This window comes from Gilbertella persicaria (genome assembly GCF_025201335.1).
Source record: "Gilbertella persicaria strain CBS 190.32 chromosome Unknown B0P05scaffold_18, whole genome shotgun sequence".
NCBI lineage: Eukaryota > Fungi > Mucoromycota > Mucoromycetes > Mucorales > Choanephoraceae > Gilbertella > Gilbertella persicaria.
This window is the reverse complement of record NW_026251979.1, coordinates 440105-466970: the sequence shown is the minus strand read 5'-3', so window position 1 is coordinate 466970 and position 26866 is coordinate 440105. Positions and strand designations below refer to the sequence as shown.

At 36.8% G+C, this 26866-nt stretch overlaps 12 protein-coding genes across 12 annotated transcripts; 7 read left to right on the top strand and 5 right to left on the bottom strand.

Annotated features, from left to right (window-relative positions):
- Window positions 1-157: 157 nt before the first annotated feature.
- Window positions 158-310, top strand: B0P05DRAFT_469333 (uncharacterized protein; the record flags this gene model as incomplete). The annotated part of the gene is made up of 1 exon (XM_051574486.1): window positions 158-310. A coding segment is annotated over one exon (153 nt), but the record flags the coding sequence as incomplete, so codon positions are not given.
- Window positions 311-953: 643 nt separating this feature from the next.
- B0P05DRAFT_509739 (P-loop containing nucleoside triphosphate hydrolase protein) lies at window positions 954-1692 on the top strand (the record flags this gene model as incomplete). Its single annotated transcript, XM_051575594.1, has 2 exons — window positions 954-1034; window positions 1082-1692. Coding segments are annotated over 2 exons (658 nt in total), but the record flags the coding sequence as incomplete, so codon positions are not given.
- A 43-nt stretch (window positions 1693-1735) lies between these two features.
- Window positions 1736-3544, top strand: B0P05DRAFT_540773 (uncharacterized protein). The gene is made up of 9 exons (XM_051578106.1): window positions 1736-1843; window positions 1892-1983; window positions 2033-2234; window positions 2292-2354; window positions 2398-2600; window positions 2643-2685; window positions 2737-2833; window positions 2874-3100; window positions 3146-3544. Exons 1-9 carry the CDS (start codon window positions 1796-1798, stop codon window positions 3536-3538), a joined length of 1368 nt encoding a protein of 455 aa, XP_051435361.1. The 5' UTR covers window positions 1736-1795; the 3' UTR covers window positions 3539-3544.
- A 651-nt stretch (window positions 3545-4195) lies between these two features.
- B0P05DRAFT_596612 (uncharacterized protein) lies at window positions 4196-9808 on the bottom strand. Its single transcript, XM_051583132.1, has 10 exons — window positions 9600-9808; window positions 9477-9558; window positions 9186-9428; window positions 9106-9140; window positions 8650-9056; window positions 8386-8596; window positions 5892-8360; window positions 4667-5823; window positions 4419-4614; window positions 4196-4371 (listed from the first exon to the last, which is right to left on the bottom strand). Exons 2-10 carry the CDS (start codon window positions 9529-9531, stop codon window positions 4243-4245), a joined length of 4902 nt encoding a protein of 1633 aa, XP_051435360.1. The 5' UTR covers window positions 9532-9558; window positions 9600-9808; the 3' UTR covers window positions 4196-4242.
- A 1969-nt stretch (window positions 9809-11777) lies between these two features.
- On the top strand, window positions 11778-14176 carry B0P05DRAFT_596611 (serine/threonine-protein phosphatase 2B catalytic subunit A1). The gene is made up of 10 exons (XM_051583131.1): window positions 11778-12204; window positions 12250-12456; window positions 12504-12628; window positions 12682-12793; window positions 12847-12992; window positions 13036-13175; window positions 13229-13306; window positions 13382-13587; window positions 13634-13918; window positions 13971-14176. The coding sequence occupies exons 1-10, from the start codon at window positions 12102-12104 to the stop codon at window positions 14144-14146; spliced, it is 1578 nt and encodes a 525-aa protein (XP_051435359.1). The 5' UTR covers window positions 11778-12101; the 3' UTR covers window positions 14147-14176.
- Window positions 14177-14812, bottom strand: B0P05DRAFT_540761 (uncharacterized protein). Its single transcript, XM_051578105.1, has one exon. It carries the CDS (start codon window positions 14778-14780, stop codon window positions 14232-14234), a length of 549 nt encoding a protein of 182 aa, XP_051435358.1. The 5' UTR covers window positions 14781-14812; the 3' UTR covers window positions 14177-14231.
- Window positions 14813-15241: 429 nt separating this feature from the next.
- Window positions 15242-17107, top strand: B0P05DRAFT_603794 (uncharacterized protein; the record flags this gene model as incomplete). The annotated part of the gene is made up of 4 exons (XM_051583301.1): window positions 15242-15305; window positions 15428-16380; window positions 16435-16830; window positions 16898-17107. The coding sequence occupies 4 exons, from the start codon at window positions 15245-15247 to the stop codon at window positions 17084-17086; spliced, it is 1599 nt and encodes a 532-aa protein (XP_051435357.1). The 3' UTR covers window positions 17087-17107.
- B0P05DRAFT_540757 (major facilitator superfamily domain-containing protein) lies at window positions 17108-18945 on the bottom strand. The gene is made up of 6 exons (XM_051578104.1): window positions 18590-18945; window positions 18525-18538; window positions 18242-18470; window positions 17788-18186; window positions 17711-17732; window positions 17108-17666 (listed from the first exon to the last, which is right to left on the bottom strand). Exons 1-6 carry the CDS (start codon window positions 18758-18760, stop codon window positions 17164-17166), a joined length of 1338 nt encoding a protein of 445 aa, XP_051435356.1. The 5' UTR covers window positions 18761-18945; the 3' UTR covers window positions 17108-17163.
- A 666-nt stretch (window positions 18946-19611) lies between these two features.
- Window positions 19612-20765, top strand: B0P05DRAFT_540753 (2,3-diketo-5-methylthio-1-phosphopentane phosphatase). Its single transcript, XM_051578103.1, has 6 exons — window positions 19612-19807; window positions 19853-20004; window positions 20050-20187; window positions 20234-20366; window positions 20412-20541; window positions 20584-20765. The coding sequence occupies exons 1-6, from the start codon at window positions 19733-19735 to the stop codon at window positions 20700-20702; spliced, it is 747 nt and encodes a 248-aa protein (XP_051435355.1). The 5' UTR covers window positions 19612-19732; the 3' UTR covers window positions 20703-20765.
- Window positions 20712-22316, bottom strand: B0P05DRAFT_540750 (actin family). The gene is made up of 6 exons (XM_051578102.1): window positions 22270-22316; window positions 21821-22214; window positions 21477-21768; window positions 21249-21428; window positions 20970-21200; window positions 20712-20907 (listed from the first exon to the last, which is right to left on the bottom strand). Exons 1-6 carry the CDS (start codon window positions 22286-22288, stop codon window positions 20743-20745), a joined length of 1281 nt encoding a protein of 426 aa, XP_051435354.1. The 5' UTR covers window positions 22289-22316; the 3' UTR covers window positions 20712-20742.
- Window positions 22317-22980: 664 nt separating this feature from the next.
- B0P05DRAFT_586929 (exocyst complex component Sec5-domain-containing protein) lies at window positions 22981-26082 on the top strand (the record flags this gene model as incomplete). Its single annotated transcript, XM_051582544.1, has 8 exons — window positions 22981-23249; window positions 23295-23335; window positions 23381-23659; window positions 23707-23852; window positions 23894-24153; window positions 24200-25289; window positions 25335-25451; window positions 25510-26082. The coding sequence occupies 8 exons, from the start codon at window positions 22981-22983 to the stop codon at window positions 26080-26082; spliced, it is 2775 nt and encodes a 924-aa protein (XP_051435353.1).
- Window positions 26083-26145: 63 nt separating this feature from the next.
- B0P05DRAFT_540746 (uncharacterized protein) lies at window positions 26146-26615 on the bottom strand. Its single transcript, XM_051578101.1, has one exon. It carries the CDS (start codon window positions 26553-26555, stop codon window positions 26205-26207), a length of 351 nt encoding a protein of 116 aa, XP_051435352.1. The 5' UTR covers window positions 26556-26615; the 3' UTR covers window positions 26146-26204.
- Window positions 26616-26866: the final 251 nt, after the last annotated feature.

The window sequence follows — 26866 nt, the reverse complement described above, 5'->3', positions numbered from 1 at the left end:
AAGAAAAATTCAATTAATTGAATATAAGCCTCTGTCTAGGGTTGATTTAAATAAAATTCCAGGCACCCAGATTGCATACCGAGGTTTAGTCGTATAGTAATATGACCTAATGAACGGCTAATAAAAGTCAAGAAAATGTCATGCCTGGTATAGTTAAAATAAGGTCAAACGCAGCCAATTTCAGGATAAGGAGGATCTAACTATTAAAATAACTATAGCCTGTAATACAGTTCCCCACGAGCATCTCAAAGCACTTTTACAGTACTCAGTTAGCGTATTTGAGAAGTGCTTAAAGAGTGATTCTAATTAAACAATATTCACACAATTTCAAAGACCGTTCATTGAGATTTCTTTTAGCGTTGCTTTCACTGTAATAAGCTTGGTACTCAAAAAAGGCATAAACTGAGGATCGAAAGTTATCTGGTAGTAATAAAGTATGTATGTTTCTAATATATAAATGATGATCATGAGTTGAATGGATACATCTTTCCGAATGTTTTATCTATTTTCGTGAATGGCGCAACAAGAAAGTTGCTCGCATAAAAGTTGATATATTTTCATCCTTCTTACATACAGAAAAATTCTACTCACAGCGTTATAAAAAGCTTCTTCGGCAACTGCATTGTTGCACGAAATGTATTCATTTTTTCGCACAAAACAGTTAGCAACGGATAAATTGATAATCCGCATTTAAGGCATGAATACATCGCTCTCCTTTTTACGTGAAGCAAACAAAGTAGGAATATCGAAAGCATACTCTCATTGTTTGATTCATATTCAAATTCAAGATGTTTCATTAGTATTTTGAGACAACTTGTTTCTTCGCCTAAATTCTGGTCAAGACAAATTATCCGTCTTCCGAGTGCACCATCTTGCGTCATATAGCGCACTTTTTTTTGTATAAAATGTGAGATTTAGAATTTAGTTTTCTACTTTATATTCTTTTTGTTAATAATGGCTCCTTTGGAAGTAATTGGTGGTGGTTTTGGAAGAACTGGTACAGACAGTCTTCGTAATGCATTGAATATGTTAGGGTAATGTATTGATATAGGCTTCATTAAAACTAATTTTATTTTTATAGATACAATACACATCATATGAAAATGATGTTTGAAGATCCTGAGCAAGATCCTGATGACTTTACTAATGCCTACCATAACAGAGACCAAGCAGATTGGGACAAAATCTTCAAGAACTATGATGCTGCTGTTGACTGGCCATCTGTCACGTTTTACAAAGAACTCCTCAAGAAATACCCCAATGCCAAAGTTGTTTTGACTGTTCGTAGTGCTGATAGTTGGTACAAGTCCGTCAAGAACACAATTTTTAAAGGTGCTATGGCTTTGAGCGCTGGTGGCGCTGTTCCTCCTGGTGCTCCTAATAAGAATTTTACTGACATGTTCAAATCTGTTTGCATGGAAGGCCTTCTCATGGATCCCGAGAGATTTGCTGACGAAGAAAAAGTAAAGCAATTGTTCTTGGATCATAATGAAGAAGTCAAGAGAACTGTTCCCGCAGATCAGTTATTGATTATGGAATTGGGAGAAGGATGGGATAGATTATGTGCCTTCTTGGGTAAAGAAATTCCCAAAGAGCCTTACCCTAACTCCAACTCTACTGCTGAATTTCAGAAACATTTTTCTGAGTCATTTGAATAAAGTGTGAAGTACTTAATGTACCATTTTGAAATTCATGTTGCACAAATGTCTGCAGCATTGAGGCTGGGTTTTCTTCCTTTTTCTTTCCTTCTAGTGCCAAAAATAAGTTTTTGTCTACAAAAAGAACTTCATTCGCCATGTTACTACAAGATGTTCCTGAAACAACTATTGAAAATAACTTTTGGGTATGCCTTGTTTAGGAAAAAATAAGCTTATATAAACATTTATTTCAGTCTTTAGACGCAACAGCTTTAAGTGTTTTGTTAAAACGGCTTGAAGATTCAGACAAGTCAACCAAGACTATTCTAAACTACTTTGAGAAAAGGTATATAGAAACACAAAGTATAAACACATAAGCTCATAATAGCTAATAGATCAAAGATTGAACAAGAATATGGAAATCAATTGTTGGAACTATCAGAGTCCCTGTTTGAGATAGAAGATTGTTTCCAAATTATATCACAATCAACAGAAATGAGTGCAAGGGCTCATATTGAACTAGGGCAGCAAATGAAAAATATGCTTCAAATACCTTTTAAGAACTATATAGACAATAGTCAAGATATTAAAACATTTGTAACGTATGATAGAGCTAAATTATAGTGTATAATGATAAACTAACAGCTTATTTAGATGACAAACCAAATGAAAGACTCAGAAGATATCAAGACATCACTTGGAGAACAAGTAAAAAAGGTATTTTTATGAGTATTCTGTTGTTGTTTTAACTAGTTTATAGGCAAGACAACGCTATGTGAATGAGCATCAAAAGCCAAATCCAAATGATAGACAGATTGAAAAGCTGGATTCTGAATATAGAAAAGCAATATCTACCATGCGATCTAGTTCAGGGCAATGGATATATGACTGGCGTGAATCTTGCAAAACATTTCAGTCATTAGAATTAGATCGTCTAGATTATCTTAAATCTGTTATTAAAACGTATGTTCATCTTTTCAATGTGTATATCTAATATTCAACTAGGTTTTCAAGCATATTGACAAGTACTATCAGTACAGATGATCAGGTAATAAAGAATGAAATGATTGACATTAGACTAAGACAAAAAAAAAAAAAGACGTGTGAAAGGTTATCTATCGCTATGGAGGATATGGAATCTAGTCATGAAATAATGGAATTCATTCAGCACTATAAGACAGGCTCAACTATACCAGGTAAAGCTTAAAGAAAGATAAAATGGCTGACATTCTATAGAACTACCAAAATATACAAAATTCAGACCTCTTGAAGACAATGATTTTTATACAAATCAAGCAAACAACAAAAAGAGTATTTTGATACCAACATTATCGACAAGAAGGTTTAAAGAAATTAATATACCTATACAAAACAATGAAGAGCTTAGATCAATTAGTGATCAATTAAGAAAATTACCTAGCCCAACTGACTCAAATACGAACAATATTATGACATTACAAAAGGTATTAAATTAGAAATTTAATTTTTATTGAATTTTATTACATTAGCAAGAGAAAGAACAAGAAGAAGAATGTCATAGTCCACATCCTTATCCACTTAACCCGGTATACAAACTAGACCAAAAACATCCCTCAAAAAGTGAGCCTATTCTAAACAATAAAGACTGGTATCTCGAGAACAATGCATGCCCATCATCAATCGCCATCACAACAGAGCAACTAAAAAAGCAAGGCTCACCTGCCTCGCCTACAAAGAAATCTTCCATTCTTCTATCCTTCTTAAAAAAGAAAAAAAAGCCAGTAGTACAAGAAAATCATCCTCGGAACAAGAAGCGGCTCTCGCTTGGTCATATCACACAAAAAAGAGCTTCTTCCATCCTCACTCCTCCTAGTCCAATGTTTAGTCCAACTGATTTCTATTATTCCACTGCTGAACAATAAGTGTTTTATTATAATAAAATTCATCTATGTTTAATCCCCACAGCCTTCAAAACGCTGGATTTCCAAGAAGCAGAAGGCTTTAACAAGTTTTGTCTAGAATAGGCCCGCTTGTTCTTGACAAAAAAAGCATTTTCATCTTCATCTTCATCATCATTCTCTTCGTCTGGTTCTTCACTGTACATGTAAACAGAAGCTGTATTTGCTCTTTCTTTTAGTAACATGTTTTTTCTTGAAAAGATAGACGTGTTACTGCTTGCTTGTTTATCATCTTCTAGTGAGGTATAAGAAGATGATCTGGAGCGTCGGAATGCACTTGTGTACTTGCTTCTAAAGGAAGGTGTAGCCAGCAGATTTCCTCTCTTATAATAGGATGAAGGCTTCATTTCTTCTTCTTTAGCATATAACAAAGTTGAATTTGGACTTGACATGATAATGTATAAAGAGAGAAAAAATAAAATAAATAAATGTTTCGAGTTTTTAAACAATCTGAAAGTTTCCTTTAAAGGTGAAGATTAATTTGTTATTTTTTTTGTGTCTCCTTTAAGGACGGGTTCTCGAATAAAGTTTAAACTATCCCTGTCTAGATCAATGGTGATCAAAGATTTACATCTCCTGTCACAAGAATTATATACACTAAAAATAAATACATTCTAGAACAAGAGAAGAGTGGTATATATACTTTATTATAATATTCTCGAGATAGACTATGACAACAGATTGTCCACGGGAAACTTTTGATCAATCAGTTGTATCCAGTCAATCATGTCTTGACGTGTACCTGACTGCAAGGTATAAGCATTGTTATTGGTATAAAGAGCAAAGACATTCTCTCGCTATGAAAAATGTTAGTGGCCTATATACACTTTACCTATATACTTGCCTGAATCATTTGTTCCAGTGCTTCGTTATAGTCGATACGCACTGAAGCTACATTGATGACACCTTGTTCATCTGATTCTGTATCATCAGAGTAGATATAAATGTATGGTCTACGAATAACAAACCATCGCTTGACCCATAAATCTTTAGCTGCATCTTCTTGGTATAATAAATATCCCTTTTTTGAAATGTTTGCTCTATATAAAACAATCAATAAATGATGTAAATCATTGCTCATTGTCAACTTACGGCTGTGTCACTAATTCCACCTCGGCAATCAGCTTTGATATTGACAACGGCTCTTGTGTTAATGTTCCGTTATTCTCAATCAAAATAGGAGGAGGGTCTTGGCTAATCACTATTTCCTTGTCTATGCCAAGTTTCAGTGCCCATAAATCAATCACTCGCTTCAACAAAGCCTGTTTTTCATCTTCACTCAATAAACCAACTTTTGTTGAAGAAGAGGATATCGATTTAGGAGATAAAAGGGTATCATTTTCTGTTTGCTTCAAGTCCAAAATCTGTCTTGTGAAGGCCACTTGTAATTTTCGATGGATGAATTCTTGAATTTGCTTGTAGTCATTCACCAAAGACACGCCTCGGGGGCGCCATGAACCAAGGAATTCTTCACCATGTACGTGTTTAGAAGCTGTATTTAGTCGCCATAATTGGCTTAGTCTTCTTGTCATAGGTGGCTTCAGATGAACCAGAAAGACACTACTGTATTTGCTGAGTTGTTTACCACCCGAATACAAGAGTCTTCTAAACGAACTAAATTTACCACCACCAATCGATCTGTCTCTGCCTTGGATTTGAAATGCAATATCCATATTGAATTGAATTGGCTTTTCACAACATTCTGCCTCGACTTCCCATCTCAAGTTTAAAATGACACGACTATTTGGATCAGTCAATCGATTTAAAAAGATACTTTCATGTTGAGAACTGTCCCATGCGCCTTGAGCAGTTAGACGACTGGTGCCATCCGAATTATAAAACACTTGTTGCTTTGTCAATAGCTTGATAGGAATATTTTCTTGTGCTGGTGATTCTAAAATACGACCTTTGTTATCGAGCAATCGCACATGTCCCACAGATGCCTTTCTAATCTTTGTCCATTCAAACTGATGGCCTGAAGTATGACAGAGAGTAAAGCAAAAGCGTCGTTGAAGACCTTGTCTGATAGTAAAATAGCCCTTGTCCATTGGATTCTTGGATGTCAGCTGGACTGGTGTGTATTCGCCTGAAGGTGATAGTTCACGCACTTCAATCCAAGCAACAACATCATGCCGTTCTGCAGCCAGTAATTCTTCTTCTGATCTACGTTCCACAGAGGCAATAGTCAAGTCACTGTTGCTACTCGTGCTACCTGCAGATGATTTGAGGGATATGTGGTCGCCTGTTGTCTTTTGTTGACTTAAGAGATCAGCCAGCCGAGGTTTTCTCTTTGATCATCCCATCTTTCTTGTTGTACCAAAACGCGTGGTTGAGCTTGACCAAAGACTTGGAAAGGAATAAACCCATTGGACAATATATCCAAGACAGAAGGAGTGACAGTCAATGAGAGTGTTTGACTAAAACCCAACTGAACAGGATTGTTTTCAAAGTAATTTGCAAGTTCTGTAGCAAAAATCTTTTCCGCAGGCGAGTGTGAGGGAAATCCACCAAAAGAAGAGAGCTTGAATTGAACATGGACATCTGTAAATTCTGATTCACTAATGCCACTGAACTCCAATAGTTTGATTTCGAATAGAAGGTTTTGACCTACTTGAAGTGTTGAATGTTGATCTTGATCTTCCACTTTATCCTCATTGTCTTCATCAATGTCTTCAGTGAAATCATTGTTTTCAGGAAAGATAGGTTGTGAATGAGAGAGTAAAGAGAGTCTTGAACTTTCGTTTCGAATCGCTACTGATCTAGCAATAGGTGAAACAATCACACGCAGTTTGCCTCGTATTTGGCCTGTACTACGACAAATAATCTCACAACTAGTTTCGTATACTTGTTGAGTAATCAAGTTGCGAACAGAGACAGAGGCTGCACCAATGCAAGTGTATTTGGGACATGGATTTTCAAAGAACGGGTCTTCCCAATTGAAATGTTTTCGATAAAGTGGTTTGTCCATAAAGTTGTAAAGGTTGCGCATCTTGTGTAATCGTTGTTTGAGCTTTTCAAGTGACCAAACATAAATCACCTGGTTCTTTTTGTCAATGACACGTACACCGACACAAGGCTTTGGTGTTGAAATCAAGCTGGTATCTTCGTCCGTTTCAAATTGATGCAAGGCAGATGTTACTTCATAAAATGAAAGTGGGTTTGAAAAAGGTTCGTCTTCAATGACTGCAAATTGATACAGTACTTGTTTATCAAGTTCCCTGGAGATGATGTTAGCTTCTTTTAACATGACAGCATTTGTCAGGACAACTTCAGCCATATCCACTGTTCGTAATTGCCTCCACTTGCTTAATGTCTTTTCAATCAAAGCAATTTGATGTGGTGAATAAACAGGTAGACTAAGCCCAGAGTCAGATTGCTGTTGAGAAAACTGTCTTGACATGCGATGAATTTTGGCTTCAAACAGTCGTTTTTGGTTATCAAGCTCTTTTTGCATGCGCTCCTTTTCTTGTTTTAGCTTTTCTTCTAGCAGATCTGATTGTGCAATGGATAGATCTGTGCAAACACTTTCAAGACCGTCTTCAATCATTGTTGCAGATGATGAGTTTCTAAACGAGTCTCTTGTGGTAGAAGAGTCATCATCGTCATTATCAGCTCGACTTTCTGAACGAGATCGTCTTGAATTTCGAATCTTTGTTATATCATCATATAGCTTTTCTAGTTCTTCGTCTTTAAGACCACCAAAATTAGCTTCTGTTGAATAGTAATTCAAGACAGCTTCTCGACGAGCATAGTTCCAATCAATCACTTCTGAACCAATCGTACTGTCTGTCGAAGGTGATTCAGGCCTCGATTCATCTTCTGCCACAGCTCCACCATGCATGCTGTTTCCAATAGCCACTTTTTGAAGATCTCTTTCTTTTCGCACTTCTTCTGGATTATTGAATCGAAATATATGATAATAGCCTAAAATGATACGATATCCACTCTTGAGTTGCCTAGGTTCTGTAATTCGCATACCGTTCACCATGGTCAGTGAATCAGCACCAGGATGTAGGGTCACTACACCATTTTTGTTTTCAAATGTACAATGATCATCTTGGATGTTTGAGCCACTCAAACGAATGTCTGCAGGAACATCACTATCTTGCCTTCCTAAACGAGTCATACCAGGCTTGATTTGATACATTAGACATTCAGACATGAGAGGATCTTCATTCAAATTAACAATAAAAGGTATTGTTTTTGGGGTATAAACACCCATATCGTTCTTTTCAATTGTGATACCGAGTTCTTTAAGTGATTTCTCTCTTTCTTGGTGAATCATTTCTGTCTTTTTCAGCTTTTCTTCCCAACTTTCGTTTAAATTGGCCAATAGTTTCTCGGAACTCTGCAGTTGCTCGACAATCTCTTCTTTAGACATCTTCTTTTTCTTGCCTGTACTGTCTGTAATCTCAAATTCTGCAAGTGTCTTTTTATTGGGCGTTGTTGTTGTTGTTGTTGTTGTTGTTGTTGTTGATGTACGACTTGCACTTGTACTTGGATTTGTTCCAGATGATTTGTACACACTTGTTGCTGTAAGTTGCTCCACTTCTTCAGGAGCATAAGTACGCAATCTATCACGAAGAAGTTCAAGTTCATCTTTGAGATCACGAATCAGTTTAGCATTAGGGTCTTCATTCACAACAGCCTTGTTCTTGATCTTTTTGGCTTGGTCTGCATATCGAAGTGTACTAAGTGTTTCATCATAATCTGCTTGTGAAATAGCTGCAATCATGGCTGTCTTGGAGTTACCACCCAGTGAATCTTTAAGTAGCCATGTGAGGACCTATTTTCCAGATGTAAATACATACAAAACAAATCATACTACCTACAGAGTCTCGATAGGGAATAAATGCTTCTTTCTTCTTTCCTCGCTTTCCTTCAAGCGATGATTGTTCTGCTAAACCAGCAATAACTTTACCCAGCGTAGTCAAGGATCTATTGATGTTGGCACCTTCTTTTAATCGTGCGCCTGTTGCGCCTGTACTGTTGGCACGTTCACTACCAGCTAAATCAACCAAACTAATGGATACGTTAGCCATAAATATAACTGCTTGTTTTTTTTTCTTGTATACCTAATTCTGGCTACTTTTTCAGTTTCGAGTTTAGTCAAGTCATCCAATCGTTTCTGTGTTAAGAACAAAGTGAATACAGCATGCGATCTTGAAGATGTTTCGTTCATGTTGGTCGCAGCAACAGTACGTGCTTTGTTGCCTTCGTCCATCAAATGTTCAATATCATCAAATGAAGTAACTACTAGGCGAGAAAGATCTTCTACATATGGGCCCAAAGAGGGATGTTCTCTTACTTTCAAATTGCCCTTGTTTTTAGGATTCAGTAAATCACGCACTTTTTCATTATAGATTTCAATATAAGATACTTCCACTCGATAAGTGAGATTTGGATCCGTATTGGAATTGATTCGGTTGAATAGTTCTGAACATGTACGAGGTGTAATACCTTTGTCTTCACCATAACCCATCTAATGCTCCATGTTATCAATCTGTCTAGGTAGTCTTATTATCGCTTACCATAGAATAAGATTTACCAGCACCCGTTTGACCATCTTGATCTGTATTAGTTTTTGCTTATCAGGCACTTGTTAACTTACATGCGAAAATACAACAGTTATAACCATCAAACGCGTGGTTCAATAGTTCTTCACCCAAATCATTATACACCGTTTGTTGGTCGGCATAAGAAGGATGATTTTTATCCACAGACCAATAAGATTTATCGAACGTAAATGCCTTTACATCTTCTGATTCCTTTCCAGTGCGTTGATCAGGGGGTCTACTGATAATCGTTTGATTGCCTTCCATGCGAATCAAGCCCACAGCCCCGCGAGCAATTTCTATGACAAGTCAGTATGTCTATTAATTGTAACTATCGAATTTAAAACCTCTCGAATTAAAAGGACGACATCGTACAACGACTTTGATATTGCCTCCACTCATTTTCTCTCTTGACAATATAAATTATTGCTATGGTTTATGAATATCAAGCTGGTCATAAAGACATTTACCTTAAAAAAAAAGGAAGCGTTTCAGATGATCAAAGCAAAGATGATGAGCAATATATATATATGTTTTCTTTCCTTGGTTTACACCCGGTCCAAAGTCTAAATCTGAGAATAAACAAGAAGAAAAAAAAAGGGGGAGAGTTGTGAAAACAACAGAATAAAAATGCTACTTTTCCCTTCTCTCTTTTTTTTATACAGCCAATGCGGTGCTTGAATAAGCTTTCAAGATGAATTCGGAACATTGCAAAACAGAGATCATTGCATATATATATATATATATATATATATCGTTGGACACCTTATGATTTCTTTTACTTTGAAAGCTGTCCTTGAAATAGTCATTACAACCTGTCACTTATCAAGTGCTTTGGCTTTGCATGTTTGAAAGTTTTTATTGGTGTAATCACAAAGTATCCAATAAAATTCAGGTACTAATTACCATAAGCATAAGAATCATTTCTACTTCTCAACTATGATTGTTTATATAGACAGTCATTGTCAGGAGAAAGTATTCATATGGCTATTTGAGGAATAAGCAATCTAGATTTATTTGCGTTACAATCATCCCGAGTCATCTGGTAGCGGATTTGAAGGCACAATCACAGGATTTATTTCGGAACTCATTTTGAATAAACCGACGATTGTCAAAAAAGGGAAATTGCTAAACGCATCTGATAAACAAAAGAATGCTCAAGAAGAGTTTTTGTGGTTCAAATAAAGAAGACATTGAAGGACTGTCATCTTTAAGGCTATTAAAACACGGGTAAGGATAAATGTAGACTTATTTCACTTTACAAGTTAGGGTAGTATTTCTTAACAAAGCATAAACAATTCGGTCAATCTCTGAGTATGAAAAGTATCTGTTTGTCCAGTCAGAATTATTTTTTGTGTCTTACAACACTTTATGAGAATAACGTCCATATAAATTGATGTTCTATACTAGATAGAAACAAGTGTTATATTGAGAAATTATTGAGCAGTTAAATAAATGAAGCTCACCATGATTTCCTTTCATCTTAATTGATCACTGCTATAAAGCGATTCTTTGACAAACAGTTTTGATAAAAAAAGATAGTAACGTTAGACGCTTCTTTCTTATATGTATGCATATCACTAGTTTTATTCTATAAAACACAATGTATGTATGCTCACCAAAAATGAATGTAATGCCCAGAAATCTTGAGTTTCGAACCCTTCATCGTCATTCGCTTTACAATAAAAGACTGGACTGTCATTGCAAATATAATTAATTTGTGATATAGGGATATCTCTGCCAAGTTGATTTTAAATCTATATTTGAAGCTGTTGACCGTACCATGAAAGATATATCTTTTCTTACTGAGTGCAAACTCACAAATATTTTAAGGCAAGGCAGAAAAACTGTAATTGCCAATATTGACAAATGTCTTGAGAAAAATTTTTTGCATACATTAAATAATGGCCAGACTTTTCAAATTCTCTTGCTACACTTTAGTTTTCCATTATTTCTTATGTTCCGAAAATAAAGCTATCAATGTTAGAGAATCAGTCTATTCTTTGAGATAAAGCTTTTAACACATAATAAACCCTGTAAAGCAAACTAGGTTCAGAATTTGATTTGGTTGCACATTTGATTGCTCGGGCCAAATCTATTCACTAAGCGATCAAATCCAACTCTGATCCTTTTTTAAGATGATAAAACAAGGCTTAAGAAACAGCTATATATACATATATTGAGATTGAAGGGAATGCAAAGATGTCAAAGAATGCAGAAAAAGAAAAATACTTTGTAAAACGGATAAAAAACGTTTTTAAAGAGGTATATATAACTATATGTGATGGTAGATCAAGTTTTTCCAAGAAATTGCGTAGAAATCATTGTATTTTTTCTTCAAAATACCTACAGAATCTTTCAACGCATTGCTTTAGCGAATGATATACTTACATCCAATAGAAATATTGACTAGTGTACAGGATGGGATAAGTATAAACATGTACTTCTTCTTATCACTCTTTAGCTATTCAGTTTTATAAATAACAATTTCAATCATGTTTATACGGCATTTTCTTTAATTGTTGCTGCATTCATACTTGAGCTAATAGGTAAGCTGGTTTAAATGATACAATTTAGCAAGGTCTGATTAAATTACTGGGTGCAAGTACGGCTCTATTTTGATACAACATTTTTTTTCTCCAGAGCATACGCAATAGTTTTGTTTCAGCGATAATAAAAGAAGTTTTTTCACATATATTTTTGTCAATTCAACAAACGTAAGGCGTTTTATTGTTTATATAAGCAATAGATTCTTTGTTATCGTTACCCTAGCATTTTCATTATAATACACTACCTTATTAGACACCATCAACTTAGCTTTAGCTTGAAACACTTTAGCTGTCATGCAAGCAAAGAAATAAAGTTCTGTGCAACTCTTTATCCTTTTTTATTCAACCCTCCTCATCCGAATTCCCTCCTCCTTTTTTTCTTTCTTCTTTCTCTCTTTTTTTTCTCAATTCATTACTGTCAGTATGCTTGTAACAAAAGATCAATCATCGAAGCCCAAGGTAGACTTCAGCCTGTTTGTCACTGGTGATGGAACTGTAGTAAGCACAAAGGAAAGAGTCATCAAAGGTAATTGAGTAAACACAATAAAACGGTCTACTTATCATACATCAGAGGTGCCTGCTCCAGCAACGTATTTGCCTACTGAAGATCAGTTCTGGAGTAAAGAAAGGCCAGGTTATCCCGACATTCATTTCCTGAAAGAGCACTTTTATCGTGAGGGTAGGTTAACAGAAGCACAAGCATTGTATATACTCGAGCATGGAAGGGAAATTCTCAGGCTAGAGAACAATTTATTGGATATACCAGCTCCTATCACAGGTAATACAAACTGTGGCTCATTTTCATGTGTCTAATGTTCCTGTTAGTATGTGGCGATATTCATGGACAATACTATGATTTGATGAAACTGTTTGAAGTGGGCGGTGATCCAGCTGAGACAACGTATCTTTTTTTAGGTGATTACGTAGACAGAGGTTATTTCTCTATTGAGGTAAGATTTCTTGTTTGTTGTTCGATTCTAAACATGGACACATACAAAAAAAGTGTGTACTCTATTTATGGAGTCTGAAGATATGGTATCCAAACACCATCTTCTTGTTGCGAGGAAATCATGAATGTAGACATTTAACAACCCATTTCACTTTCAGAGTTGAATGCAAGTATTACGTAAAAAAAAAAAAGAAGGAGAATTCACACTTTTTTTCATAGGTCGTCACAAGTACACAGAACAAGTTTATGATGCTTGCATGGAATCATTCTGTAGTTTACCTTTAGGAGCAGTAATGAACCAACAATTTCTTTGTATTCATGGAGGTTTATCGCCCGAATTACATACATTGGCAGACTTTAACAAAGTATACATATCCTCAAAGACATGCTCGAACTCATATGACAAAGATCGATAGATTTCGTGAGCCACCTACACATGGACTTATGGCTGATATTTTATGGGCAGATCCTGCTGAGGATTTTGGAGAAGAGAGTACGAATGATTTATTCTTGGATAATCGTGTGAGAGGTTGCTCCTACTTTTTCACGCAAGTATAGGTTATGACGTTCGTGGCAAAATATTCACTTTTTTTGTTTGTAGTTATGCAGCTGCTTGTGCTTTTTTGCAGAGAAACAATTTACTTTCTATCATTCGGGCTCATGAAGCACAAGATGCAGGGTAAGTCTGGTCATGAAAGAAGGGATATCTATTTATGCGTATACACAAAAAAAAAAAAAGATATCGAATGTATAGAAGAAGTGACGCCACTTCCTTTCCTGCTGTCATGACTATTTTTTCTGCACCCAACTATTTGGATGTGTACAACAATAAGGCAGCGATTCTCAAGTATGAAGATAATGTGATGAATATTCGTCAATTCAATGCTACACCTCATCCTTTTTGGCTGCCAAAGTTTATGGATGTGGTGGAATGGAGTCTGCCTTTTGTAGGAGAAAAGAGTAAGTGAGATGTAGCAAAAGGCATCCAAGTATTGATAGCATTTAGTCACCAATATGCTGCTTGCCATATTGAACATCTGTAGCAAAGAAGAATTGCTAGCAGACGAGGAAGAGGATGAAAAGATGAACAAATCAAACATAGACGCAGCAGAAGATGCTGAACAGCGCAAAATGGTCATTCGCAATAAAATACTTGCGATTGGCAAGATTTCCAGAGTTTATTCTGTCTTGCGTGAAAACTCTGAAAGAATTACTGAACTCAAGTCTCTGTCACCTACTGGAAGATTACCTCTTGGTACTTTGGCATTAGGAGCCGAGGGTATTAAATCAGGTAAAATTTGCTTGATGCCTATAAACCGCCCTTCCTAATTGTAATTATATAGCCATTACTTCGTTTGAAGATGCAAAGAAAGCAGATCTGGAGAATGAAAGATTGCCGCCTTCTGATGAATCAAGAGATGCAATGATACAACAAACACATATGAAGATAAGAAGCGCTGTGGAAGACGACATTCCATTGAACGAAGTTGCTGATGTGATGATGGAAGACGTACAATAATAGAAGAAAGTAATTTAATAAAGAGTTACCATTGTGTCAGAAAAAAAAAAGAAAGAGAACGAGAAGGAGGAGGGTATGCATTGGTTTAATCTCTCTTTCCATAGGTGCGTTCTTTGTGATGATTAAGGTCTAAGATCAACTGCCGCAATACTTTATACTCGCTATCTGCAACATTAATCTTGCGCTTTAATGAGTCACATTTTTTGATGAGGGACTTTTCTTCGGACAAACTAAGCTTTCTTGCTCTAAGAGTACCCTGAAAAGAGCTAAGCTGATGTTCTGCTGTAAAAGAGTCCACTATAGCAGCCACCAAATTCAATTTTGTAGCTGCTATTAACTCGGTGTACTCGTTTTTGCTTTTGATGGTGTCATCAGTACAGGCTACTTTTCTGATCAGGCTACTTGTTGAGTATTGAGAAGCTGCATCTCGCTTTAGGTAAGGATCTGTTTGGGCAGGTGCAGCACGTCTTGAATTACGCTTTTCCATAGTGCTTAAAACCTGCCGAGAACTAGATCGGTTATCACGAGAAGCAGATTCAACATGGTTAGACAAGCTCAAGTTTGCACTGGGATCGCTGGTTTCATGATCTTGCTGCTCTCTCTTAATAGCCTTGAGTATCTGAGAAAAGCTCATAAGAGAAGAAAAGACAATGAAATGAAAAAAAAAATAGTCCTATTTTATCTTTTTTGAACTGTAAGTTTTTACAAGACTCTTCCATTGGCTTTTAAAATGATGACAGTTTTGATTATTTGAGACGAACTAAATGTTTATGTCATTTGAAGACAGATAAAAACTATTCTATTGATTCAATGACAATAGATTTCTTTAAGAATGATTTCTTGTTCTAAGTGATTATTCTCTCTTTTTTCTTTCTTTATAAAAGACTTGCTCTTTCTTTTATTTTGGGCATACCACTAAACGCATTTCATCCTTAAAGTTCTACTTTGTTATCAAAAGAGTTAATTCACCCAGTATGTTATGGTTTAGATATGTCTCATTTGACGATGATCAAGAAAGAAAATCAATCTCCCCCTATGAAATCATATCTGGCTTCGAATCCTTGGATGAGCACAGTTTTTATTTCTTTTCTTTTTATTATGCCTCGTATTGGCCCAAGTGAAGCAAGCAAGAAAAGCTTTGACTTTATTATCATAGGAGGCAAGTGAGTCAGATACTTCTTTTCTCTTTACTTGAGTCTGACTATTTCTTTAAAGGTGGTACTGCTGGTTGTGTGCTTGCCAACAGACTGTCTTCCTCTGAATATACTGTCCTTGTTTTAGAAGCAGGCGACTCAACACCAGATGATTTATTGGACGTACGAATCCCATTGTTCAACAGTAAATTAAAAAATACCAGTGTTGATTGGAAACTCAAGTCGACGTATCAAAACAATGCCAACGATAGAGACATTGGTGTTCCTCTTGGTAAATTATTAGGCGGCTCAAGCGCATTTAATGCATGTATAGCACACCGATGCTCTCCCTCAGATTATGATGTCTGGGGTGCACCTGAATGGACTTATGAGACCCTCAAGCCTTATTTTCGAAAAGCAGAGACATTTCATGACACAAACTCAGTATCTCAAGAACTACATGGTACAACTGGTCCTTTCCACATTTCACAAACACGTACAGAAAATGGACCTATCGGCACATACTTTAGAGCCGTATGTCGAAAACTCGGTTTACCTGAATACGATGATATGACAGACTTGCCTTGTCAAATTGGTGTCACAGGTCTACAGGCCAGCATCTATCAAGGCGAAAGGATTACCACAGCATCGACTTATATTACTAAAGAGATCGAACAACAGCGATCGAACCTGTTTGTTGCCTTGGGCTGTAAAGTCACCCGCGTCTTATTAGAGGATCAACGCGTCACGCATGTGGAATACCTTGCCAATGATGTTATCTACACAGTAGCTGTCGAACGAGAAGCCATTCTTTCTGCAGGCGCCATTTTATCTCCCTTGTTATTGCTTTCAAGTGGGATTGGGCCCCAAGAGGAATTAGGTTCATTAGGTATTGATACGCTTGTCCATCTGCCTGGTGTTGGTAAAAACCTACAGAACCATTGGCGTGTCCCACTTGTCCATGAGACCAAGCATGCCGATATGTCTTTACACGCAGGCATCTTCAAGCACCAAAAGGAATCCTTAGATCGTGCCCTTCAACAAAAAGACGGTCCTTTGACACAATTATGGCCTGATGTTGTAGCTTATATGAAGATTCCGGTAATGCGTGTGTATATATGATACATGACCAGCCTTACTCATCTTGTTGCATAGGATGCTCCTGACAATAGCAGCAGTAGAGAAAACACACCTCAAATTGAATTATTTGCGGGTGGTTTAGCTCTCTGTCGTGAACTATCCCACCTAAAAGAAGTGGACTGTGCTACTTTACTTATGGTCTTGATCGCTCCTTTTTCAAGAGGGTCTGTCAGACTTTCTGATGATAAAAGCCCCCTGATTGATTTTGGGTTATTGCAAGACAAGCGAGATTTAGAATGCTTGGAGAAAGGGCTTCAATTGTCTATGTCGATTGCCAAAGATCCCGAGTATGAAAACAACTGTGTTAAACAATGGATCAAGTATCCAGAAGACGAGCATGACAGTCGTACTTTACACCAATACATTAAGGAAAATATAGATACACTGCATCATTATGCTGGTACATGCAAGGTAAGAAAGAGTGAATTGATATGCTCTTGTATTCATGATCCGACTTTCTCTCTCTCTATATGTATAGATGGGGCTCAAACAAGACGAATCAGCTGTAGTGGATCATCATTTAAGGGTACACGGTATTCAGGGTCTACGTGTCGTGGATGCTTCTTTTTTTCCTACTGTCCCTGCTGGTCAAACATGCTTTCCCGTCATTGCCTGTGCTGAACGCGCTTCTGATCTTATTTTACAAGACAATCAAATACAATTCTAAAATCTTTATTTTCTATAAACAAAGACATGAAAATCTAATATATACACAAAAAAGAGGAAAGAGAGAAGGGGGAAGGTTTAAGCTTTGATAAAAGGATTATGTCCTACTCTAGTTACACGGAGCATCCAACAGAGGATACCACCAATAGCCATCAATAAACCACTCCAGATAGCAGCATAAATATAGCCAGGGGGAGTTGTACTACTGATAATAGCAGAAGAAATGGGGGTGCCAAACATATAACCAAGCGTACTTGTGATATAAAACAAGCCATTAGCAGCAGAGATATTTTCATATCCAGCAACTTCAGGGAGAGCAGCACCGTTTAATGAGAGATAACCACCACCAAAGAAACCATACAAGACAACATAGACCCAGATAGAAGCTTCTGATTTAGCTGTTGTCCAAAGCGCAAGTGTAAAGACACCAGATAAAAATGTACAAATGAACAGGCCATTAAAGCGACCTGTACGATCACTAATCCAGCCAACAACAAGCATAGAAATAGTATTTACAGCAGACATGATAGCACCTAAATTAGTACCGACCCAAGGGTTTAAACCGAGATATTCTGCATAAGCTAAAACAAGTAAGTACAAATCATATAACCAAACTCCAACTTACAGGCCAAGAAAAAGGCTGGTGTCTAAAATAAATCAAATTTTTTTTTAGTGTCAAATTTTTAACTTGTAACACTTTACCAAGTAACCAAATGTGGTAACAATGCCCATAACGAACATGATTTGAAAGGATCTACTGGTCATCAACTTCTTTTGTTTTTGATATAATTCGGAGTAAGATTCGCGTTTGCTGGGTTCAGCATTCTTGGGAGGCTTTACAACAGCAGCAGCAATCAACAAGAGAGCAAAGCACATGAAGCCCATGATTCTCAAGGCCCAGCGATAGCCCAAGTTGGCAATAGCAGCTTGAGCAACATTAGAGAAAATCAAACTACCGATACCTGAACCACACATGCTGCCTGCAACAGCCAAACCTCGACGTGTTGTAAACCATTGCTGAGGAGCCCCTAAAGAAGGAAAGAAGACAAAAGATGCACCAAGACCAAAGATAACACCTTGAGTCAAATACAGTTGCCAGATCTAAAGTTGCATTAAAAAAAAAAACTCCTTAAGAAAGCTTATTATCTTGCATTACCTCATGAGTAATGCTAGCCAACATAAGACCCAAAGGACATAAAATAGCACCGATTAAAAGCATGTTTCTATAGCCAATCTTACAAGAAATCCATTCATTAATAGGGCCAATAATGAAAAACAGGGCAACACAAATAGAACCAATCCAGGTGAGTTCATTCATTTTTCCAGGATAGATATAAGTGTTGTAATGGTTAAGGAAGACAGCCCAGGTATAATTGACACCAAAACTACAATAATGAAATCAGTCTTTTTTTTCTTTGTCTATTTGTTAAATGACATACATTGTCACATTGCCCTAAAATGAAGCATATCAGAAAAGATGATGACACAACTAAAATAAACTTACCAAAAAACCACCAAAGACAACGAGCCATGCAGCTAAGCCGCCATTAGGAGGACCTTCAAGGTCAGTAGAGGAAGAAATTTTTTCAATGTCTTCATCTATGACAGTAGAAGAAATTTGATCTTTTTCATGATGTGATAAAGAAGGATCGCCAGAAATAGTTTTATCATTCATTGTTGAAAAAGAATGATGGCAATAAAAATCGTTGAGGAAATATACAAAAGTTTTGTGAACGAAAGAGAGGAGAAAACGTTAGATATAAAGTATATTTGATTCACAGTTTTAAATGCTATTCTATCAAAAATTTTTCATTGGAGCAGAAGGGTTTTTCAATAGTTTAAAAAGGAGTCTAAAGATTTCTCGGAGGACTTGAACGAATAGATGAGTGAGGAGGATAATAGTTTATTGCCCTTTAATTTGTTTGATAATAAGCATTGGCCCTTGCTTCTTTTGGTCAACTTTTGACAGTGATAATTGATGACATAAATACTTTGTCTTATTTGTCTGGTGCATAAAAGCTATTCTTGTCTCGAGTTTCGTTTCTTTTTCTTCGGTAAATAAAACTGTCTGTGTTTATAATAAAACCAAATTATCCTTGTGTGCTGTAATAAGTAGAAAGAAGCAGGCGAATAACCTTCTTTCTCTCTTTTGCTTATAAAGATTGAGCTCAAGCGATGGATTTGAATACACACAAGAGTATATAGTCTACTTTCTTTTTGTTCAACAAACTCAGATGTTATTTTGTATTATTATCGAGTGATTCGGATTCTCCTTCCGCCCGGAATAGAAGTTTGTCCGAAAAAAAAGAGAGAGAAGACCAAGAAGAGACCCTGTCCTTTAACTCGGAAATGCCAAAACAAACATAGATATATAGCCTTGAAAGTCAATAAGATATTGTTCCTCAATCAATCAAACAGAGTATTTAGTGTGTTCGATTGAAATGAGAACTCGTATCACTTTTGACTCGTTTGCATTTATTTATCAAGGAACAAATTAACTTCTCTATTGCTGTTATTACCCATAAAAAGGCATACATTGATTCTTTCTCTCTCTTTCAGGCTTCGAGTACCACAAAACAATCCTTGTTTCTATCTCCTTTCCGCCTATTTTTTTTCATTTCTTTTTTTATTTTATTTTTTTTTAAACATGTCAAACTACGATACAGTCATTCTTGATATTGAGGGCACTATTACGCCTATTACTTTTGTGCATGAAACTTTGGTAATACTCAACTAAATATCCAAGACAGCTATTGATATCAAACAGTTTCCTTATGTTACTTCTGGCTTGTCTGCTTTCTTGGACAGAACTTGGGATTCACCTGAATTGAAGCAACAGATCGAGTTACTTCGCGATCAAGCTAAAAAAGACGTGGAGGCTGGTATTCCTCAAGCTATCTTGATTCCCTCTTCTGAATCGTAAGTTTACTGTGTGTTTGATCCTATCTTTAATCACTGTTTTAGTCCTGCTGATCAAATCAAGGCTGCTGTGATCGAGACGATTAATTGGCAAATGAAGGCTGATCGCAAGATTGGTGCCTTAAAGTCTTTCCAAGGCTACATGTGGAAAGAAGGATATGAGTCTGGTGTACTTCGTGGCGTGTAAAGTATTACCGTGTATCGCTTGTTTGTTTACTTATATGATTAGTGTTTATGATGATGTTGTGCCTGCTCTTGATCAATGGAAAGCAAGTGGTAAACAGATCTATATTTACTCTTCTGGCAGTGTTCCTGCTCAAAAACTTCTTGTTGGTTATTCTACAAAGGGTGATTTGACCAAGGTAAGTCATGAGCATTCGAAACTTGGATTTGACATAAGTTACTAGTACTTTTCTGGTTATTTCGATACCAGTGTTGGGTTAAAGATTGAAAGTGTATCTTATAGGAACATTGCTCAACAGATTGGCAAGGAGAATGACACAAACCGTATTTTGTTTGTCACTGATAATATCAAAGGTAACAACAAGAAACAAGACAAAGACTGATAGGATTGAATAGAAATCTTTGCTGCTACTGAGGCAGGATACCAAGTCGTTATTTCTGATAGACCTGGAAATGCTCCTTTGGATCCTGAAAGTAAACAGTTCAAGATTGTTACTTCTTTTGAACAAATCTAATGATAATAATAATAATAATAACAATAATAATAAAGCCTCTTTATTGACATTTAGTCTCAATAATAGAAGGACCAACTTCTTCATACTCTTTCTTTGAGATCCATAACTGGTTAAAAGAACCCAATGAAGCCAAAATAGAGCCACCCAACCAACTACTACTTTTGCGTTCAATTTGACTACCAAAGGCATGAACTTTGACTTTGTTCTATAGATATAGATATAGATATATATGTAAGTCACCCTAGATTGTATCATTCAAGCACTTACGCCTGGCACCATCATGGGTAAGTCATTGCTTAATCTTTCTGTAAAACCAGGGAACAACGTATTGCCACCTGTGACAATCACATTGTTGAAAAGCAAAGGACGCAGATCCATATCACAAGCACTGATACTGTTGAATACCAATTGAGATACACCAACAGTATGTTGAAGTTGGTTTCTACTGAGTCCTAATGAAGGGATGATCTGTCCTTCTTTTCCTGGTTCTGTAGGTGGCTAAATAAAGATTTAGGTATGGGAGATCTAGGCAACCACAATGCTTACCAAGCGAATATGACCAGGATGAAACATGATTTCAGGCACTCGATAACGTTCTACCCCAAATGAGTTATTATAGCCATCAGGGAATTCAAATGGCTTTTGAGGTCTTTGTGCCATGAGGCGTGGATCAAATGGAACCTCAGATACTTGAGAGACAGATTCTTTGTATTCATGAATGATCCTCTATAAAGTATACGTTATAAACAATATCGTCATCAACAAAAAACTTACTGAAACTTGATAATCATCAAAACTCTTGGTTGTATTGGGCCTTGAGCGTAATTGAATCTGAGGTCGTTCTCCTGCACGCACAGGTTTTTTGCTTGCAATCTTGTAAAGTGGTGTTACGTCCAACTGTGCATCTTGCTTCAAATGATCACGAATTTGCTGTGTCAATAAGTCACCACCCACAGACTGATGAAGAACACCCTTCTTTAAGACATAACCATCATAAACAGGGACTGCACTTGTCACACTTCCTCCAGAATCCAATACTAAAGCAGTGGCCCTACCAACTGAGAAACTACAAAAATCCTTAGTCTTGTTTTCGATTCACTGCTACACACGTTATTTACGCTGTCATGACTGCATCTTTAGCTACATAGAATGCAGGTACATCAAACTTTTCAAAAGCAAGTTGCATCATCTTTTCACGGTTTTCAGGTGTATTCCATGCTGGTTCAGTACATAATAAAGGGTGTTCAGAAGCATGGACACGGAGCATATCGTTATAGGCTGCTTGCCAGATATGTTCCACAGCATCCCAGTCTTTGACAAGACCGTCTTCCATTGGGGTTTTGATTTCCATATTTGGTCTCCATGTATTGATTTTACTGTCGCCAATGTAATAAGTGTTGTTGGTGTCGATACCATAAGAAGTGGGGAACATGGCTTTAGGAACATCTTCACCTGCAAAACCAACGCGTGTGGAAGTAGATCCCATATCAAATACAAGGGCATTTACTTCATCTAATAAAGTAGGTTAGCATACACTAATAAAAAAAAACGCGTTGATCTAGATTACCTCCACCATAAGTGACCATTTTTTTTTATATATATATATATGAAAGAGAGAAAAAAGAAAAAAGTGCAACTAAAAAAAAAGGGACGTGCGTGACTTGAATTGACTGGATGACGTATCCTCTTTGTTACTTTAAGCAACATCGACCAAGTTTGTGACTTTTATTTGAACTAGTTAACAAAAGTGCATTTGTCAAGAGCATGTTAAAGTATATATGACATCAACAACAACGGCTTTTAAGAGGTCGAGAAGACCAAGGTGCCTAGGAAAGCACCTTTGAGTGCTTTGTCCTAGGTATAATGGTAAATAGATTCTTTTTCTATGTCATCTTGTCCAATAAGAATGAGCATCATGCACAAAAGAAAAAAAAAAAGGTTGATTTACAAGTGTAAGCGTGTCATCTATAGAATCCCTCTTCTTTTTTCTTTTGAGAATCTCTGTCGATGGTAGTATAAGTTTAAAGAAAGGATATGTAACCCAACTTTGATAGCACAGTTGAATGAATTCGATGGTGTCATTCTGCACTATATACTGTTACAAACGAGTAGATACAAAACCCAGATAGATTCATCACCTACCTTGTTCTTTAATAGATTAAACAATACGCTTATACCCCTACATTTGTTCACGATGAATATACAAGAAGTCTATCATGCACGTGATTTTACTGCAATAAAAATACCTAAAGCTGTGTCTGTATTATTATTTTCTCTTATGAACCGTCTTGACCTTCCAGAATATGCAGAAGATGCTGCTGTTTTACGCTTCTATCATCTCGACTCACTTGAGCCCGAAGTATGGGTAGATGATGAACATCATTATGACTATGACCATGAAGAGAAAGAATCCATCCAACAGTTTCATCATCCTGAACAAGATGACATGACCAACCAAACTACCATAAGACCTTCAGAGACAGATATTGATTTGCAAGTCATTGATGATAGCGACCCTTTAGGTGTCTATGCTTCTATCTTTCCAGAGTAAGTTACACTCCTCTTCAGAAAATGCGCTTATGTGCTTTGTAGTGATATGTCGAGAAATAAGAACATTAGTCAGTTAAAAGAAAGTAAGCATGTATACAAACAGAGCTTGTTGTTTATAGTTATCTTAGAGGCTACAATGATGATCACAAACAACAAATTCCAACCTCGGCATTTTTTACTTCAGGTCCATAAAGACACAAACTATAATGATCTTGTAGACGGCGAAGAGAGACTTAGAAGAGGTGTAGATCAAAGAGCAGAAGCTCAAAAGGATCTTGTTCATCAAAACTTTGATCGTTTTGTAAGTGCCAAGAATACAATTGACCATGTCTATGAAGAAATGAAATCAAAGCAATTGAATAAGGAACAAGAATATGGTACCATTGGTATTCAGAAAGCATTAGATGGTAAAGTAAACAATACGAATCATGTGACTGAATAGAAGGAATCATAGCTGCCAATACAAAGGCTGAACAGGTGTATGGACCTGTGGTAGAAAGACGTCAACGAGCAGAAAAAGTGAGAAGTACACTTTATATTTTACAACGTTATCGGTTCTTGTTTAATCTGCCTAGTAGTCTGTTGGAGTCTATTAAACAGGTAAGTTAAGGCGAATATACCGTATCATTCAACCCCAATAGACCAAATATGAAGCTGCTATTCGAGACTATAAAAAGGGCAAATACCTTTATCAAGTACTTAAAGGAGATTTAGATGCTTCAGATAAAAATGCTTTACCTGACCTGGACAATAACGAAACAGGCATTACTGATCTTCATCATAAAGTATTCGATAAAGTATGGGCTGAAGTGAGCAAGATTGTCATTGAGCTTCAAAATGTGTTGCGTAGAATGCTAACTGACCCTTGGCGAAGTATGGACGACCAAGAAAAGACAATCAAGTAAGGTGTATTCAACTCTGGGTTGTGATTGACATAGGACCTATAGTTTCTTGTTTGATTTGGACACAACAGAAGATCCTGCTTGGTATTATCTAGACAGCCAATATCAATGGATTATGGGCTTAATGAAAGAAACATACGATACAAGCATCAAGAAGGTCAATAGACTGAAAGAAGAAAGCGAGACAGAAGAGTCTGCTATCAAGCGTAGTTTAGCTCTCAAGAAAGCAATCAAGCAAATACAGACCAAGTCCTCTGATCTGAATGAATCCTCCGAACTAAGAGTATGGCAAGCTATTTCAGATCTAGTGAAATCCCAATCTTCTCTCTTGTTACGATGTTTGCCTGATTTCTGGAGATTATCAAAGGCTTTTATTGAAGGCAAATTTGCAAACAAGGCAGCAGCTGTGTCTAGTACAGGTCCTATCGGTGTTGCTTCAAATACCCGTAGAAGACGTATTGGCATGGACATGAACAAAGTAGAACAATGCCAGCGCATGACACGCGATATTATTGACCGATATGCTTCTTTGATCTCTGACTATTTCTCCTTGAACGAAACTCATTTACAGACAAAGAAGAGTATAGATGGATCTGAAAAGCATATCATGCCATCTTTTGTGCCTGTCAATGTGAATTCCATTTCCACCTCTGAATATCTGACACTGATCATTAGTGATCTGGCCAGTTGTGTGAATGATATCAATGCTATCAATCTTGCTGGTGAAGCATTTTCAGGTCTGACTGAATTGATGGAAAAGACAAGAAATAAGTTTATTGATGTACTTTGCAAATGTTGGGAAAGAGATGCAAAGACATTTTACATGCTTGAAGAGTGGATCCTGGACTCTCAAAACCCTCATATTACGACCTTATTGAAACGATATTATGATTATCACAAGTATTGTGCTCGATCAGCTTATAAAATAGCCAGTTTGTCTGCAATCACCAGTGATAGACAAGAACGCAAGATTTTACCCCATTATATTGAAAAGATTCGGGGATCCTTTTTGGAATCAACATATACTTTTCTTGATGGCTTGGTTCAACTGGCCTTTACTGACTATACACCATTGAATGAAAAAGACGAACTCTTGTTAGCCAAAAAACGAGAAAAAATCGATGTTCATTCTATGGTAAGACTTATTTTATCATCATGCCATTTGGCTCATCATCCATAGGATGTGCGTATTTTGTTGACTGTGAGCAATTTGGACCATATGCGTAGTAATGTTATGCGCAAACTGATGGATTTATTTGAATCTGCTTACCATGTCAATATGGAAGAAGACTTGCATGTAAGTCAAATGAATGTTGTATTGGGGGAGGGAGTAGGATTCACAATGGCTTGTTTAGACGCTGGTCGATGTGGTTGATCAATTAGATGAAATATTGTTTGGTGATTACATTAAGCGTAAATCACAAATGATTCGAGACATTGTTCGACAAGGCATCCTTATGAGTGGTATTGATTGGTCAAGTATTCCTAAACCACAAGAAGTACATCCCTTTGTGTATGAAGCATTAATGACTCTGGTTATGGTGCATTCTCAAATCAGCAGTGTCACAAAGCAACTGGTCTCAAGAGCCTTGTCCAAGCTACTCGAGGCAATGGCAAGTGATTGTCTCGATAGTTTTAGACAGGTAGAGAGATTTGGTATGGGAGGTATGCTGCAGGCAACATTGGAAATTGAATTTATGCATCAAACACTATCACAGTATGTGACATCTGCTGCATCAGATACCCTTCAATCAATTTATCAAACAATTGAACAAGCTTATGATCCTCAACAGCAACAATCAAGTAGTCTTCAGTCTGAATTAAGCCATGTGAAAGAACTGCTTGTGTTTAGCAGAAAGAGCACAGTCGTACAATTCTTGTGCTTTAAACAAAGCAAGGACCGTAGGAAGACAACCATAGCTAAATAAACATGTCTGAGGGGAGGGGAAGAGGGGAGTTTAGGATAACAAAAAATGTTATTAGTCGATATATGATTACTATTATTTATTATATGGTTTTATACTATAGAATGCGAAAAATATAGATAATATTAATCAAGCTTGTATTCTTTCTTTCCACCAATCTTGAGCATTTTGTCGCCTTCTCCAGCACTAGCTCTTCTTTGTTCAAGACTCTTGTCCATTTCATCAGCCAATTTCTTTGCTCTTTCGGCAGGACTCATGTTACTTTGCCAGTGTTGCTTGGATTGGTTAGGTTGAATAAAGGCCTCTTTGTCTGCCACAGGACGATTGGCTTGAGAATGACGGCTACTGTTGTCAGACCCATATTCAGATCGTGTAGAAGACATTGTTTCAGAAGTAAATTGATCATTGGACTTCATAGGTGAAATATCATATGCTGTTGTAGGGTGGTCACCAGAAAGACCTTGTCCAGAAGCCATGCCTTGTTGACTAGGAATACCTTGTTGACTAGGAATACCTTGTTGACGGTGCATACCTTGACTAGAAGTCATATCTCTTTGAGTGTTACTCATAGTATCGTCTGTTGTAGTGGGGTGATTGCCTGAAATAAATGTGGATGGGTTCATGATAAAGAATAATGTAAGATGTATCATTATATGCTCTGGTTTATATACCCTTCAATGAACAATAGCATCGTCATACTGACATTGTGCCAATCATGGATGAAGCTAAAATTCATGCAAATCTCAAAATGACGTACTTGAACTTTTAACCAAAGACAATCTTACTT